Below are 16,893 nucleotides of genomic sequence, written 5' to 3'. Positions count from 1 at the left end.
GGGAGTATGACATAAACCAAAAAAAGCAGAGAGGATTTTCTGTTTCTTACTCTGTATCAATTCACACAATCATCCTTAGGATTTTAATAAACTTGGATTAACTTTTTTTATTTCAGACTTGTTACTTAAGGCTTTTTACGTAGACAATTGGCAGGAAACCTCCCTGCTTCCTTGGAAAACCTTTATAAAGGGGATTTACAAATGAAGCGTGGCCAAGCCCCGATCTAGATTTGATTGGTGAAAAAAACAGTTCTCCTATTTGCCCACGTCACTTTCTTTCATGACATTGACAAAGATGCCTGACAAAACAAAAAGGTATGCCAGCATAACAAAACTGAATAAACTGCTGTTAGGTATTTGTTCTCAAAAGATTGTTGGGTTGTTTTTTTAGGATGGTAACCAAGATGTATCATATGAGTTATAGATAGTCCCCGACTTATGGCCACACTTGGGAGCTTCCATCATCAAACACTGCACTTCAGTGAATTGCATCTGATTTTATGAACTTTTGTGCCACAGTCGTTAAGCAAATCACATAGTCTTGAATACAGCTTCCTCCATTGACTTTGCTTGCCAACCCAACCTTCACCCCCCAGAAGGTCGTAAATGGCAATCACATGACCCTGTGATGCTGCAGCTGTCATAAATATATGCTGGTTGCCAAGCAACTGAATTCTGATTATGACTGTGGGAATGCTGTGACGGTTGTAAGTGTAAGGTCCAGGGATAAGACACTTTTTTCAGCATTACTGTAACTTTGAACAGTTGTTAAATGAATGGTTGCAAGTTGAGGACTATCTATATAACAGCACTTATTTCTTTTATGTTAAAGTAAATACAATAAAACAATGATAGATTTAGAAGAGAGGGGGGGGGAAACCAGAATTAAAAGTAGAGACAAAATATTAACAATTTGAAATTTGTAGTTAGGCATCACTTCGTTATCCCAAAGTAAAGAGGATTTAAGCTATTATGAGAAAGAAATAGAAAGTGGGAAATCCAGATCCATGTCAACCAGCATGCTGACTAAACTAATAGCTGTGAAGGTGGAAGATACTTTTGTTTTCTTAAACTTGAGGTGGACAGTGTGCTCAAGAAAAGATTAATTCTAGGAAGTAAGACAATGCGAACCTTAGACGAGATTATGAAGACGGAGGATACTTCAGTGACAACAAAAATTAGAAAGGTGAAAGCAACAATATTTCAAGCTGCAAATTCATCTTTGAAAAGTAGACACTGAGAAATGGAAAGGGAAAGAAGATAGGTATTTCAAATTAGGGATTTTGAGAAAGTTACAAGTGGTATCACAGATTGTAAGAAGGATCAATACATCCAATCTGGATCAAATAAAAGCTCAGAGATTTCTTGAGAGAAAAATAAACAAAACAATACATTTTGTCATGTGACACAGGTGGATAATGAATTAGAAAAATAAGTACTAGGTAAGACTGAAGGAAGTAGAAGAGGGGTAAGATGATCAATAAATTAGATGCATGGGTTTTAAAATGGAGCTGGAGTTTTCAGAAAAGGATGCCCTGGAAGTGGTGTCCTGGGCTTCTGAAAAGCCTTTAAAACTTGGTCCCAGATCTGGGGTCAATGTGCATGTGGTGGGGGAGGGGGGAGGCTATCCTGCTTTGTTTTAATGATTTTAGTTCAAACTGTCTAATTTCATTTCATTTAATATTAGCTGTTATACATTAGCCAGAGTCCACTTCAGGCTATATTGTATAATAATTATAACAACAACAACAAGAATATCAGAAGATCAAAAGTTATTACACTCATAATAATAAAGCTTAACTTGATTGCAGCCAGTTAGCTATTTGGATAGTATTATAAAGAAACACAGGAGTATATGAATTTTAGAATGATATCAGTTTACTGTTTTCAGCTGTGTTCCACACTTTTGCACATATAACTTGCTGCTACTTGGACTCTTGGAAGAAATATCCATTTCCAATACTATCAATAAGAGATGAATATTCACGGAACTTTCTTTACAGCTCAATTAGGAAATATTTCCTATAGTTCAAGTGATACCAAAACATGAAATAGTAATTGCGTGTGGTCTTAAGAAGCCATGGTTTAAGTTCCCCAAAGTATTTTGTTGTATTCCATGGTCCCTCATTAAGTCTCTGGACCAGCTACATTTTTTGCCACTATAGGCACAACAGCTATGCCTAAAAAGCTGACAAGAAGATGAATGTGAATGATTCAAGGGAATTAATAGCAAGGTAATGTCTGTTAACAGTGAGAAGGTTGACCAAAAATAAAGAAAACAGGAAATGGAACTAGAGCAAAAGTCATATATACATATTCTTTTCAGCAGTTACGATGTGAACTTTAGTTCCAAGAGAGAATTTGTCCATTTGTAAATGAAGAAGAGATGATCAAAATATAACATATAGACATTCACTGTATGTGTGCTGCATAACGAGTGCCCAGCATTTCACTAAGTAGTAAGTTTATTATGTTATTTTTATCCACTTGCCCCTCAAAGTATATATGTTATACAACAGTGTTTTTCAACCTTTTTTGGGCAAAGGCACACTTGTTTCATGAAAAAAATCACGAGGCACTCCACCATTAGAAAATGTTAAAAAATTTAACTCTGTGCCTATATTGACTATATATAAAGTAATTCTCTTGAATAGGAATCAAATAAACACAAAGAAAGTATTTTATAATTACTTTTCAATTTTTCCCACGGCACACCAGGCAACATCTCGCGGCACACTAGTGTGCCGCGGAACAGTGGTTGAAAAACACTGTTATACAACACCTGAGATTAGTAGCTGTCTTTAATGATATTCTCTTTGTTGCTTATAACTTTATATTAAACATAAAACTACATGAAAAAGTAAAAAGAAAAAGAGAGCAGTAGTGAATTTATAGTATCAAAAATCAACCAGGGATAAATGGCTCTATTGATTGTGTGGAAGGGAGAGTTGAAGAACACAAAAATTCTTGACTTTAATTCTGCTCAGTTCCCTTCAGATAAAAAGGGTACACGGAAATATGAAGACTGATTAATATACTGTGAAATCAAACTCCTACCTGGATAGCAAAATATGAATGGCACAAGATCAGGAGTTCCACAATTAAAGGTCACAACTGGGAGGAACCTAAGCTTCTTTTAAATTACATTTTGATTTTAAATCATATTGATGTGTTAAAGTCACTTGAGAGACAAGACATCATGTGGGCTTTGAATTTCTACTGAGCTCAAAATATCTCTGTGGCTGAAGAGCCAATTTTGCAGGCATCGAATCGCTTGAATGACGTTCAGGGGCAACAGAGAGAGGAAATTGCTCTTCCGTGTGCAGAGGAGAGCCCAGCAGCATTGACAAACTCCAGCACCACGGACAGCACCGGACCTCTGAAGAGGTTTTGTTAGTTCCTGGTAGGGAAAGGCATCTCTTCCTACTAGCCCTTTGTATAGATATCGGGGTCTGTGCCTTCTGTAGTCGGCTAAGACCCTCTAATAAATATACAGAGCAGAGGCAGCAGAAAGACGTAGATGAATTCCTTCTGATTGAATTTTATTTTTTTTATTGAAGATTTCCTTGTCCATCTCAAGGGGATCTTGTCCAACTTCTACCTTGGTTTTAGACCGAGGAGTAAGTTCATTAAGATCTCCTTCGAGTCTTGGGAGAAGGCATCGCAGCCAGCATTAGCTCCAGACCTTGGACCATTTTAAGGAGCCAAGCAATAAAAAGGTTCTGTTTTCCAGCCTGTAAATCCATTCAGTCATGCACACGTACAAACATACACCTACTTCGAGATGGCAAGGGACAAAATCAGCGTCCTAACCCGACACCCTCTCCTCGGCACCATCACTTTGTGCAAGTGGAAGTTTTGTTCAGAAATGGACTAAAGAACCCCTCCCTAGATCGTGACAAGGATGCACGGAGGAAAACCCCACCTTTGGCAGGTGGTGCTGGGTCGACAACAGTTACTGCGTGGGACCTCTTTCACCCTCCACCCAGTTTGCTGTTACAGGGATGCTGCATCTTCCTAGCCCTCCCCCCTCCCTCCCCCTCCTCAAGCCAAGGCGGCGGCTCTCAGCAGAATGCGCTGCCAGTTTGGGGGGAACTCACCGGTTAGTTGATCGTAGGAACCATCGAGGTCCCGCGAATCGGAAAGGCTCTCCTTTCTGCTCTTGCCGCGCATCTTGCGGAGCGGAGACGCCCCGGGGAGCCGGGACAGGGCGGGACCTGGCTGCACACCTTCCTTTCCCTTTACAGCTTCTCTTTCTTGCCAGGTGTGGCGCCCGGGGCGCCCGGTTCTGATGCCCCCCTCCCCCTCTGCAGATCCTCCTGGCGGGGGCGCGGGACCGGGCAGGGGCAGCCGGCGTCCAGTTCCCCGGCAACAGAAGAAGCGCAAGCGCCTCCTTTCCCAGCCTCCGAGCTGCTCCCCCAACTCGCCTGCCAGCTTCTGTGCACCGCCGCTTGTTTGCTTCTCCGGTTCACACGGGCGCGCTTCTTCTCTGCCCGTCTGTAGCTGGGGCGAAAGGAGAAGAACCAGACCCCATTCCCGGGCTGGGTGCCTTTCTCCCGGGGACCGCCTTGAGCTCCCTCTCGCACCGCCCCACGCCAGAAGGGTGCCGGTTTACTCCCGGGCGTCCATCCGGGCGCTCCCTTGCACTCAACCCAGGGGCAAAATGGGCTCCCGCAGGAAAAGAGTTTCCCTCAGACACGTGTCTTCAGGGCCTGGGAGACACGTGCACCTGTACACAAACGCGCACGACGGCGTCGTTGGGAAATTGGCGCAAGAATAGACGTCCTCCCACACTTCTGGCGGAGCCAGAGGCTCGCGGGGGCAGGAGCCACCCCAGAGCTACCCACTCGGCCTGTCGCGGAGACCCCCGAGGACAAGAGACGGGGCGTGCAAGGTGGGGGAGGGAGGTGAGCGCTTCACCCGGGACTGAGCGAATCACGCCAACAAGTGCTCGCGCTTTCTTACACACCTCTCACGCTTCTGAAGGATCCGTGCCGGCCAACTGACACGCTCCGCCAAATCTTACTCTACCTTCAGAAGAGCAGGTTAGCACCAGCACCCCACCCCCTGTGAACCAGGTCTTAGTTAAATAAAATGACAAACAGTCTCTTTTATCTATAGCCTGGCTACAACGGAGATACTGAGATGGAAACACTTCATCTGTTGAATTTCTGTCTCTCCAGCTACTAAAAACACAGGAAGTCTGTCAAGGGGGTGGGGGAAAGGCAAGTCCTGGGTCCAGCTGAAAGGGGGAGGGGCGAGAGGGAAGAGAACTGTTGCTGTACTGGAAGAGGAGAATCTGACAAAGCCAGAAGGCAGGCAGAATTGGCCAGTGGCTACTAGAGCCTGTGGGTGTACAGGGTAAGTACATCTCTGAAATCAGCTCCTCAGAAAACAAACTAATCTGGCTGGGAATTAGTTCTAATCCAATGTATTTGGAGGGCAGCTGATCTGAGAGAGCTTTTTCTCAAGATGTTCTTCAGATGTCAGAGACCCAACCTCTAGAATGGGTTTTGTACTTATTGGACACATGAGCAGGATCACTACTTCCTCTGAGTTCATGCCCGCTACCTCCAATAATGAAGACTAATTGGCGCTGTTATCCTCTGCAGAATTCTTACCAAACAAAGCATGTTTGGATAGGATTCCTACAAGAAGTATCCCAAAGGCCCATTAATAGCTTGTTGACACCCCCGCCCCCTTCCATGATTAGAAAAAGAGGTGGAGGTGGCTTGCCTGCTATATCACAGAACCAATCTACTTTTTTCTTCTTTATCATTCTGGCAATTTTACTCTTTTTAAATCACCAAAGCATGGCTTGAAAATGCAGCCATAGCACCTTACTTTCCCTTAATTCAAATGATGAATCTCAGTGCATAAATACTGTATGTTCTCTGGTCTTCGTTGCTCCATTTAAAATTTCAGCCCATTGATTTGCAGCACTAAGCCACTATGTGACATTATCGTGGGTAAAAGTGCTGAGATATTTTTTCCTAGCAGTGGAGAACTAGCAAAAGGATGGTAGATATGGTAGAAAGCCACATCTTCTGTGGCTGAATAAATGCCAGAGTAGCAGTATATTCCCTGGCCAAACTCCAGGGCTTTTGCATTGACCTTTGTTTGCTCCAACTATGTCTTCATTATGATCATATTCAGCATTGATAAATCTAGATGAGATTGACAGGGACTGCCTTGAACAATATGTCCTTGTTTAGCAATTGCCTCAGTTAGCAATCATTCAGAGTTAGAATGGTGATAAAAAAGAATTCTGTGGCCAAACCTTGCATTTATGACTTTCATAAAGCAAAAGAAAGCTGAAGTAGAAACATAAGCAGAGTCACAGTTTTGCTTAGCAGACACTTCACTTAAGAACTGAATTGTTAGTACCAATTATGGTAACTAAATGAGGATTACCTATATCTGTTTTCTTGATAGTGGAAAATAATTGTATAAACTTCTAAACAGAACTTGGGTGAAAACTACAAACCATTTCACAAATATCTGGCAAATAAACATTTCTCAGATACCAAGCGACACTCATCGGAGGAAATCTCACTTCACATTATTGAGCATTTGTTTGTGAAATGCTGTAATAGAGATAATTCATATAATTAATTTTGTTCCCACTCTTTCCTAAGGTGACCAACACCATAGTTCTATGTATGAATATAAAGAGGAGACAGTAAGCTTTTAAGGGTCTTATTCCACATAAGTGGGACTAAATGACCTCAACTAATGACATTTTTCAACTGCTTTGACACTGAAATGGCCTCTAATGTAAAGGGAAGGGAAGGGAAGGGAGATTCAGCTGCTTGAGGCATATCTGAAATCCACTCAGTATAGAATTATAAGAGCCATGGTGGCGCAGTGGTTAGAATGCAGTATTGCATATGGCCAGGAGTTCAATCCTGACCAGCTCAAGTTCGACTCAGCCTCGATCCTTCTGAGGTCGGTAAAATAAGGACCCAGTACTTGAGGGCAATATGCTGACTCTGTGAATTGCTTAGAGATTGCTGTAAAAGTATAAAGCACTATGAAGCAGTATAGAAGTAAAAATAGCGCATAGAAAAAGGGATGGCTCAAGACTTGCTGACTGCTGCTTATAGATAATTCAGAAACCATGACAATTAATATTTTATTCAGTTATAAACTTTGTTTTTATGTTTGGATAAGCACTCGAGGTGTCTTACATTAATTAAAATACAATAAAATCTAAATTTAAATCACTAGCTATAGTTCAGTCATTAACTATAATTTGGTTGTTTTTATCCAGTTTTTAATTGTTAGCTGCCCAGAGTAACATACTAGAGATGACCAGCCATAGAAAATAAATAAATGCTAAATATTGCTTTCATATGATCTGAGAACATGATTTTAATATCATTCTTATCCTGGTAGCCAGTTTGCCTTAATTTCCCCTGGCCATTCAGCAAGCTGTCTTTTTGCAAATGCTTTGCCATTGAGTGGATAGATACTAAACAGCTGATGCATTCAACCCTAAAGAGAAAGATAACTGCATTTAGGCAAAGAAAGAAGCCTTTTTCCTGGGGCAAATTTAAGGGTAAGAAATCATCAATTATGTTTTATTATACATTTTTATCATCCTGGTTCAGAGAATAAGTCTAATGGTATCCTTCCTTTGGGATTAAATTGTTTCTGGAGAGAAAGGAAATGGGCAGCAATTCTGCTCAGACCTTTGGGACAGAGTACCAGCTGCTAAGAGCTAAGGTTTCATCAGTTCTCCATAAACTCTTAAGCAAATTTAATAGAACAGGAAAAAAGGAAACTTAGTGTGAGTATATGTGTTACCCTGTACCATTCTCCTACTATTACAAAGAAACTTAGAGAGAAGAGATTTAATAGAATCTTATAAATAGCAATGAGAAATATTTTTTTCCAGAAAGAAAGCTGTATTCCCTCTGAAAAGTGAAAATGCAAGTAGCTGCTAAGTACTGCTAAGCTTGTGAAATGTCACTCTTAATTTCATTTGATGGACTGAGTGTCACAGAGGGAGTTACAGCTATCAGACTGACAGCTGTCTGTCTGAAGGGCACATACATTAGAGGCTGTAAAGAGTGATATTTATCAGATCCACTGTTTGATTGAGATTATGGCATTTATTTCCTCTAATGAATTCAGTAGTTGAATGACAATTCATTCCACTTGAGAGATTCAGTCTATATCAGTTCATTAATTCAGCTAATCTGTGATTATAATTGAATGTGACAGATTCTACTTTATATAATCCACAGCCTGCCAACTTACAAACAAGTTACTGACTACCTGACAAAGACATTCACATGCCTTCTGGGGTCAAAAGCAGGAAATTACTATCATCGCAAAGCTACAATGTACTCTAAATCGTTTACTGAAAAATGCAAGTCCAAAGGAAAAGCTAAATTTAGATTTTTTTTGGGGGGGGAAACCCTCCAGCCTATCCTGAATGCATAGGAGGAAACCAAGCCAGAAAGATCAGCAACACTGAACAAGACTTCCCTACTAATATTAAATGTTCCCATCCTTGTCGTGTTTATTGTGGATACCAATGGCAAGCCCAAGGGTTTCGGGCTGCCTTGGCGATCCTGAATCTCCAGTAAAAGGGAAATTAATAATTTCGGGTGGGGAGCAAGGAAGGATAAAGACTTCTAAGATGTGCACTGAATTGGCCTTAGCAAATATCAGTCTCCTACCCACCCAGTCAACAACCTTTCTGTACTTTCCGTGTTCAAGAGAAGGAAGAAGTAAACTTGTAATTTTCATCCTCACATCTCACCATCTAAATAGATCAGATGTCTCTTCCACATTTCCTTGTTCAGAAAGCCAGGATGGAAAGGACTCCTTCTTCAGATCCATGCATGTTAGAAGAGGTTGGGAAATCAGGCCCCCAAGCCAGAATGCAGTCCTTGCTTCTTTAGCTCTACTTGTTTTTCTTCTGGCTTTCTGTTCTCTTTCTCAGATTCTTGCATTTCTTATAGAAACTTATTTCTGATCTTGCATGAAAACGATTACGCTGAGGTTTTCCCTGCTTGCATTTTAAATCCTGAGCAAGGAATTCAGCAGTTTCGCTATGCATTTGACACTTTGCTCCCCTCCTTTCAGAAGGGGTCTGATACTGAACTAGTGCAGTGGACAGAGGTCTATGAAACAACGTGCCAGTAGCCTTTAAAAGGGAGCAAAGGATCACAGGAGCAAAACCGCAAAGGCAGGAGAAAGATGGGTCAGCTGGATTCAGCTGAGTTATTTGGGAGGCAAAGCAAGACTAGAGAAGAAAATGTCAGGAAAAGAAATGAATTTTCAATCAATCAATCGATTTTTATTACGGTCACAAACCAGCATTAAAAATGAATCTTACATATTTGACGAGAGGGAATGGAGATGGTGGGCTAGAAAACCAAATCATTTATCAGGAAAGGCTGAAACTGAGGACCATGAATGCAGATAGAGCCAGCTTACTGGGTGTAGGTTTAGGGACCTACAGCCAAGAAGTTCCTCAAACTGTCAAAATCAGCAGAAATGCTGCTGTCTAATATGCAGGGAGGGAATAAGAAAAAGTGCATCAGGAGGAGGAGAAGAGCAGGAGCTGTTGGAGTTCTTGTAAGTTCATTACTGCAGGTTTGCAGAACTCAGACTAATCATTTTTTTGGGGGGGGGAAACAGCTCTTAAAAATTAAATTTATGGTAAAACAATTGAACATCTTGTTAAGGACAAAATAAGGAAGAAATGCAAATTCTAGCTAATGAAGTACATTGTATTGTACCCCCAAACTTCCTTTTCTACGAACAAATCTATCTCAGCTATCTCTATTTGTAACAGGGTGGAATAACCTCATGTTAAACTAATTAGCAATTAATAAGTATTTTTTTCTTAGAATAAATGTTTCTATAGATTTACACTTCATGTTTTTATTAATGCAAGAATGGGCAGATTTCAATTTGTGTAATATTTGTTTTGTACTAAATGTCCAAGATCCACTAACTAGAAACAGAGACAGAGTTGTACTAATAAGAATGAAAGTGACTCTGAGCATTTGCTAAGTTCAAGAAAACATGATAAATACCATTACCAAGCATATCACCCTGGAAAATTGACATATTACTGGATTTTCTCCAAGCATTCTTTTAGAGCAAGGTAAGTTCAGAGGAAAACAGTTTTAATTATTATTCTTAAGTGATTGAAAATCAACAACACTGACTATATATTCAAAATCATCTAGATAACTGAAAATGTTAATTATTTATATTACACATTATTATCTCAAGATAATATGTAGTCCAGATCTTGGAATTTATGCAAATCAAATCAAGTCAAATTTATTATTCCTAAATGCACATCAGATAAAATTCTAATGATACTGAGCAATAATATTTAATAATAATAATAATAATAATAATAATAATAATAATAATAATAATAATAATAATAATAATAATAATAATAATAATAATTTTATTTATATACCGCCCTTCTCCCGAAGGACTCAGGGCGGTGAACAGGGCAAATGTATAAAATACAAAAATACAAAAGTTAAAAGGAATTAAACATAATGCCCAAGGTAAAAACAATAAATACAAATATTAAGAACAATAAAAAACCCAACCCATTCCCCATCAGGCCAAGCCGGCTTGTTCAAATAAATACGTTTTCAGATCGCGTCGGAAGGAGCGGAGGTCGGGCGCCATCCGGAGCTCAACCGGCAACCGATTCCATAATTCCGGGGCGCCCACAGAGAAGGACCTCCCCCTGGGGGCCACCAAACGACATTCTCTGATTGGTGGCACCCTGAGGAGGCCCTCTCTGTGGGAATGCACAGGGCGGAGGGAAGTTGATGCCGGCAGCAGGTGCTCCCTAAGGTACTCCGGACCCATCCATGCTTTGTATGGACTTGAACATCAAATAATAGAAAACCATGTTGGGTGGTTATCATGCCAAACAAGTCAGCTGATCTATTTTCTCCATTCAGTAAATACACATGGGGCTCTATACATCTCACTTAGAGTAGGCATGTTCAAGGTTTGCCCCCCCCCCCAAATAATCTAGTTCTGTTCTAAGCATGGTTACAATATTCTTTTCCCATCCTTCTTCACAAATTAGTTGGATGGGGTATGGCTCTCTTAGGAATGTCAGAAAAATAAAACCAGATGTTGGTGGGAACTATTCATCACTACCTTCAAATTTCTTTCCTTTTCAGGTTCTGGCATCCACAGTTTCACCTTATATATTGAATGCATTTACACAACAGACTAGGCAAGAGTACACTGGGCTGGGTAGTTTGTGGTTCACTATGTTTGGGAACACAACCATTGTCTTATGCAAAGTAGCCATCAAATTTTGAAAGATGGTTAACTTTTTGACCTTTGCAAGTTACATGAACATGGCATTAACCCAATTGTGTTTAGCATAAGCTTTAAAAGGAGGTTGCTTTAGTGCACATCACTTTATTAACAGGCTATCCTGGATGTGGAATTGAAACTGCATATTTCTGCTTTCAGACACCTTGCCATACAAATAGGTTCTGTTGAAATAAGAATATGGATAGAACTGAAATATCTCAATAGTAGCAACTCTGAGAGGGATCTTGGAGTCCTAGTGGGATAGAATCCCCTAGAGGGGTAGAATCAAGATCATGTGAAGTATTAATACCACTTTACAGTGCCTTGGTAAGGCCACACCTGGAATACTGCATCCAGTTTTGGTCACCACAATGTAAAAAAGATGTTGAGACTCTAGAAAGAATACAGAGAAGAGCAACAAAGATGATCAGGGGACTGAAGGCTAAAACATATTAGGAACGGTTTCTGGAATTGGGAATGTCTAGTCTAATGAAGAGAAGGACGAGGGGTGACATGATAGCAGTGTTCCAATATCTCAGGGGCTGCCACAAAGATGAGAGAGTCAAGCTATTCTCCAAAGCACCAAAGCAGGACAAGAAGCAACGGATGGAAATTCTAAACAGGTCAGAAGCAACCTAGAACTGAGAAATTTCTTGACAATTAGAACAATTAATCAGTGGAACAACCGGCCTCTAAAAGCTGTGAATGCTCCAACACTGGAAGTTTTTAAGAAGAGACTGGACAACCATTTGTCTGAAATGGTATAGGCCTTCCTGCCTCAGCAGGGGGTTGGACTAGATGACCTCCAAGGTCCCTTCCAATATTATTATTATTGTTGTTGTTGTTGTTATCTCTAGCCATAGCAGTTGGTAAAAAATTATGTCATGCTGTATCACTTAAAACAACCATACGGTCATTATGTTTGCTATGGACATGATTTCTTTTTTATTTTCATCTGGGATGTTTATGGAGTTCAATCTTGTCTACAGCCCTGGATTTCCTAGTAGTCTGTTATCCAATTCTAAACAGGTCAGATCCTGCTTAGCCCTATCAAGATCAACCCAGGTTGGCAACATATTGTCAACTGCCCTGAGTCAGTGCAAATATAAACAGTATAATTTATTATGCTGCTGACACTTGTGTTAAGATATTTTTTCACACTTTTCTACTTCAATACCACTTGCCATGACTAACTAATTAAAAATAGGAATAAATTGGAATTTAAGACATGAATACCAAATCCAGCACCATGTTTGCTGATTGGTCTTTTGCCCTTCATTGCCTGTTCTGTTTTTCCTGGCAATAAGAGATGCATGTACCCATTTAAAGCCACCTTCCATCTGGTTTGCTGGAGAAGCTAATTTTATTTTCCTGGTGATGACATGACCAGCATCCCCCTGCATTTTCTTCTATGAGTTCCAGTGCCGGAAATTTGGCAAACCACTAACGGGGTGTTATAACTCATGTTTCTTTTTAAATTCCAAGACAATTTCTAGAAGCCAAAGTAATTTCTGTCCAGTGACTTGGAGGACAGAAACTTGTTTTGAGTCATACTTTAATATCCAAAATAACTTTTCACATAATAAATCTCCAATGGCTTCTTGATTTACCCTCAGGTGGAGAATTTTATAAAGCCTTAAAGATTAATTATATGTTAATCTGATAAAGCCAAACAAGTGTACAGTTATATGCATTTTGGATCCATGGGATATCAGAGAAAGATTTGGAACATTATTAACAGAACAATGCTGGGAATAACTGCTGTGCCCCTTAACTGTTCCTTGCACTAGGAACACTCAATCTAATGAATGAGCTGGCTCTTTGGCTTTGAAACGGAGATGAGCACTGGCCCCTAGAGTCGGAAACGACTAGCATGCATGTGCAGGGGAACCTTTACCTTTAATTTTAAACATGTGGCAGTGAACAAGGAAAAAGTCCAGCAGATACTGTACATATCAGAAAAGAGTCAGTCTCTCAACAGAGAATAAAACCACATGCTTACAAAAACATTATGCTCAGAGTTTGCTTCTGAAAGTCTAAAGCTGTGATTTTCAAATGTGACAGCTTTAAGATATGTGGACTTCAACTCGTAAAATTCCCCAGCCAGCATGCTAGCTGAGGATTTCTGGGAGTTAAATATATATTTTAACTTGATAGGTTTGAAAATTACTGGTCTAAAGCAACCCAAGGTGGAAATGAATGGGATTCTTTATTACAAATTACAAAATCTATGATTTGAGTATAAAAAATTGGGGTGACGGGGCAGCAGAAATTATGGTGCACCAACTATTGAGTCTCATCTGTATAAGTTTCATGTTCAAGTTGCAGTAACTTTGTAAAGTAAAAGTCAACCAAAGAATAACAATATGGATACTGTATTGACTGATTAATTGACTAATTGATTTATCACATATAATAATATTGGTCATAACTAAAGCAAAACATGCTAATTTAGCACTATAAAATTTCTCTTTCCAGCCACAATATAGCGTTGGAGGGATACAAATTAGCAGCTCATTAGGCAAATACAGATCACTGATCTCTTTTATTGTTGATTAATTGCATATTCCCATGGTTATGACTGAATTCTATTGGACAAGTCATTCTAAATGTCAGCACTGAAATTTAATTCTACATCCCCCCAAGATTTGTGCTAACTGCAAATTTGATAATTATATTTTCTAACCCCTCATTCAAATCATTTATGAAGAGGATCTAGAAATCAGCCTAATCTTATGCCACTCCATACCTAACTTCCAGTCTGTCATGGACTCACTGATCTATGCTTATTGAGTATAACTGCTCTATCAACTCTGTATCCTCTGTATAATTGAGCCTGCATTTTGCTGTCTCCCATAGTAGGACCTCTTGGGAAGCTTTGTCATTTCCTTTACTGGCCATATGCCCATTGCATTTCTGAGGACGGGAAGCAGAAATGAACACCAAATAAAGAGATCAGGTTGGTTTGGACATACAGCCGGGTCATGATGAATCTATGTTGCTTGCTGCCAAACAATGTATTTTCTAAATTTTCATAATAATTGGTTCCAAAGTTTTGCCTGGATGTCAGGATGACTGGTCTATAACAATAGATGCTCCCCCACCCCAGCCTTTTTTGTGATAGGAACATCATTTGCTTTTCTCCAGTTATCTGTCACATCTACGTAAGTTCTCAAAGGCCACAGAAAGGAGCTCTGAGATAACATTTACAAGCTTCTTCAAACTCAGGAGTAATGGATCTGGTTCTGCTGATTTACTCCTTCATGGCAGTGGGACCCTTCCTGACTACAGCATCTCTTCACTTATCTTGTGTTACCGTTTCCTTGTTTCAATTCTGCTTAGGTCCAGTTGAATTTCCTTTAGGGGAAAAGACTGAAAAAAGTAGGAGTAAAGGAATTGAGGAGCTCCACTCTCTCTCTCCATTACTTATTATTGTCTTTGAGCAATGGAAGCTTTTTCTGTACTACTGATGTAGTCTCCAAACCCCTTTTTGTTGCCTTTAGCTTTTCTTGTAAGCTGAAATTCCTTTTGCACTTAAATATTTCTGACTTGACTACATCCGTCTTTCATTTTATATATATGCTCCTTTTAACTCTTGGCTCAGTCAAAAGCTCCCTACGCAGCTGTAATGATTTCTTAACTGGTCCTCATTTTTCTTCATATTGGAATAATGTGCAATTGTATTTCCAGATTTATTTATTTTTTTAGAAAATTCCAAGTCTCCAGCACTCACATCAGACTGAGGATTTCTGCCTACCTTAGTCCATCTATTATTTATTTAAACTTATTAAAATTGGGTCTTCTGAAATGTAATGTATAGAACCATTCTCCTTTTCTCTTTCTGCAGTATCTTAAAAACCAATTTGATGATTCCTCCATTCTTCCCAAAGTCATTGCTGCTTTTCTCTTTTCAACTAGCAATTTCCTATGGTAAGAATCAGTTGTAGGATAATCAAAACTCTGGTTTCATTTCCAATTCTCTGGAAAATGAAACAGCCAGCAAGACCACTAGGTTTTTGGAACCTGCAGTCTGGACGAACTGGTTTTCATGAACACCATTTCACCTTTGAGTATGTTTGTGAATAAAAAATACATATTTTTTGGAATATATTGTAACCTATCGAGTACTGGATAAGATAACAAGCTTAGCTGGGTAGTTTTGAGACAAGGGGGGAGTCAGTAGGCCCGGGGCCTGTGGGCAATGGGCAGTACGAAATACAGGAGATTCTGGATTCCAGGGTGCGGAGGGGCCGGCTGCAATACCTAGTGCTTTGGAAGGGATATCCGGCTACTGAGGCATCCTGGGTGGCGGTATCGAATGTCCAGGTCCCTAGGTTGGTTAAGACGTTTCACCAGAAGCACCCTGGTAAACCCTCGGGAGGGGGGTCGAGGGGAAACTACTGCTCTCCTTGGTGCATGTAAAAATTCTGTGTCTTGCCTTCCAGGAGGAGCCTTGGTAGGAGGGGCCGACTGTCAAGCCCCCCTTTGAAGGAAGATTTAAGATTTCAGTACTATTTATTTAAGAGTTAACATCAACTGGATGGCACTACACACAGAGAGGGAGAGAAGAACTGATCCACATGACTATGTGTAGCAGCCATATGGATCATGAGGTTAGAAAGCTCTCCACTAAGTCAGAAAGTGGTTTGCCTCGTTTTTTTGTGTATCTTGCCATTGCAGTTCATTAAGCATTATTTATGACTAAGTATAATGTGTGAATGCAATCAGTTGTGGCTTATTTAATCATTACTATCACAATTTAACCACTCGATACATTTCCCCACTCTTTTTTAAAACATGAGTATTGAGGCTGATTGCCTCACTGCTGAGCAAATTAAGTTTGTCTTGTACTAGAATTACCAGATCTGAGCTGCAAAGTCTTCCACAACTCTTTACGGTTGTCTAGAGATTATCCAGATCATCTAGAGTTCAGATCTGTTTGTAGCAGATGAGACAGTTAGGCATTCCCTAAAGCTGTTGTAATGAAGAAGGAACCATACCGGGAATAACAGCATAGGATAGAAGGGTAGGTTACAAGCTGCTGAATCCAAGGATAATGGTGATAGCAAAGTAACTACTTCTTATGAATGCAACCTAAAACACCACTGGTTGAAATCTTCAAGTCCCAAGTGTAGTTAAGAGTTTCAGTGCCATGGTGCTTGCAGTTGATGCTGCAGAGATTTAATGTAAGAGGTGACTTGGCCGCCCCAAGGTTTCAGTTCACTACAAATTCAGAAAATTGAAGCACAGTATGAGGGAAAGATGAGTAGAGGTGGCTGTGCTAAAGTCAGATAGCATGGCTAATTATCCACAAATTGCCTAGGAAAATCAGAAGATTCTGCCTTGACTAAGATAAGAGTCTGCGGAGAGGGAAGCCATCATACTTTCCCAGCATGGGCTGCTTGGAAAATCAGAGATGAACGGGTAAGCAAAAGGCTAACTGTGATGAAGCAAGGATTAAAGCTCAGGAGGAAATAAAGGCTTGGCAAGAAGAGCTGCTTCCTTGTTTGGGAAAAATTTCATTGCTTCTGTAATGTATTGGTCTGTTGTGATTCAGGGTCA

At 40.1% G+C, this 16,893-nt stretch overlaps 1 protein-coding gene across 3 annotated transcripts in view; it reads right to left on the bottom strand.

The window, feature by feature from the left end:
• Positions 1 to 4,173, bottom strand: part of KCNIP2 (potassium voltage-gated channel interacting protein 2) — a gene marked incomplete at both ends in the record, with an annotated part of 124,284 nt that extends 120,111 nt beyond the window's left edge. For all 3 annotated transcript variants that reach the window (XM_081328955.1, XM_081328958.1, XM_081328959.1), the window contains one exon: positions 4,101 to 4,173. In XM_081328955.1, coding sequence (XP_081185081.1) covers positions 4,101 to 4,173 — 73 coding nt within the window. The remainder of the gene's footprint in view (positions 1 to 4,100) is intronic.
• Positions 4,174 to 16,893: the final 12,720 nt, after the last annotated feature.

This window comes from Vipera berus (genome assembly GCF_964194415.1).
Source record: "Vipera berus genome assembly, chromosome: 5".
Classification (NCBI taxonomy): domain Eukaryota; kingdom Metazoa; phylum Chordata; class Lepidosauria; order Squamata; family Viperidae; genus Vipera; species Vipera berus.
This window is presented reverse-complemented; position numbering and strand designations above follow the sequence as displayed.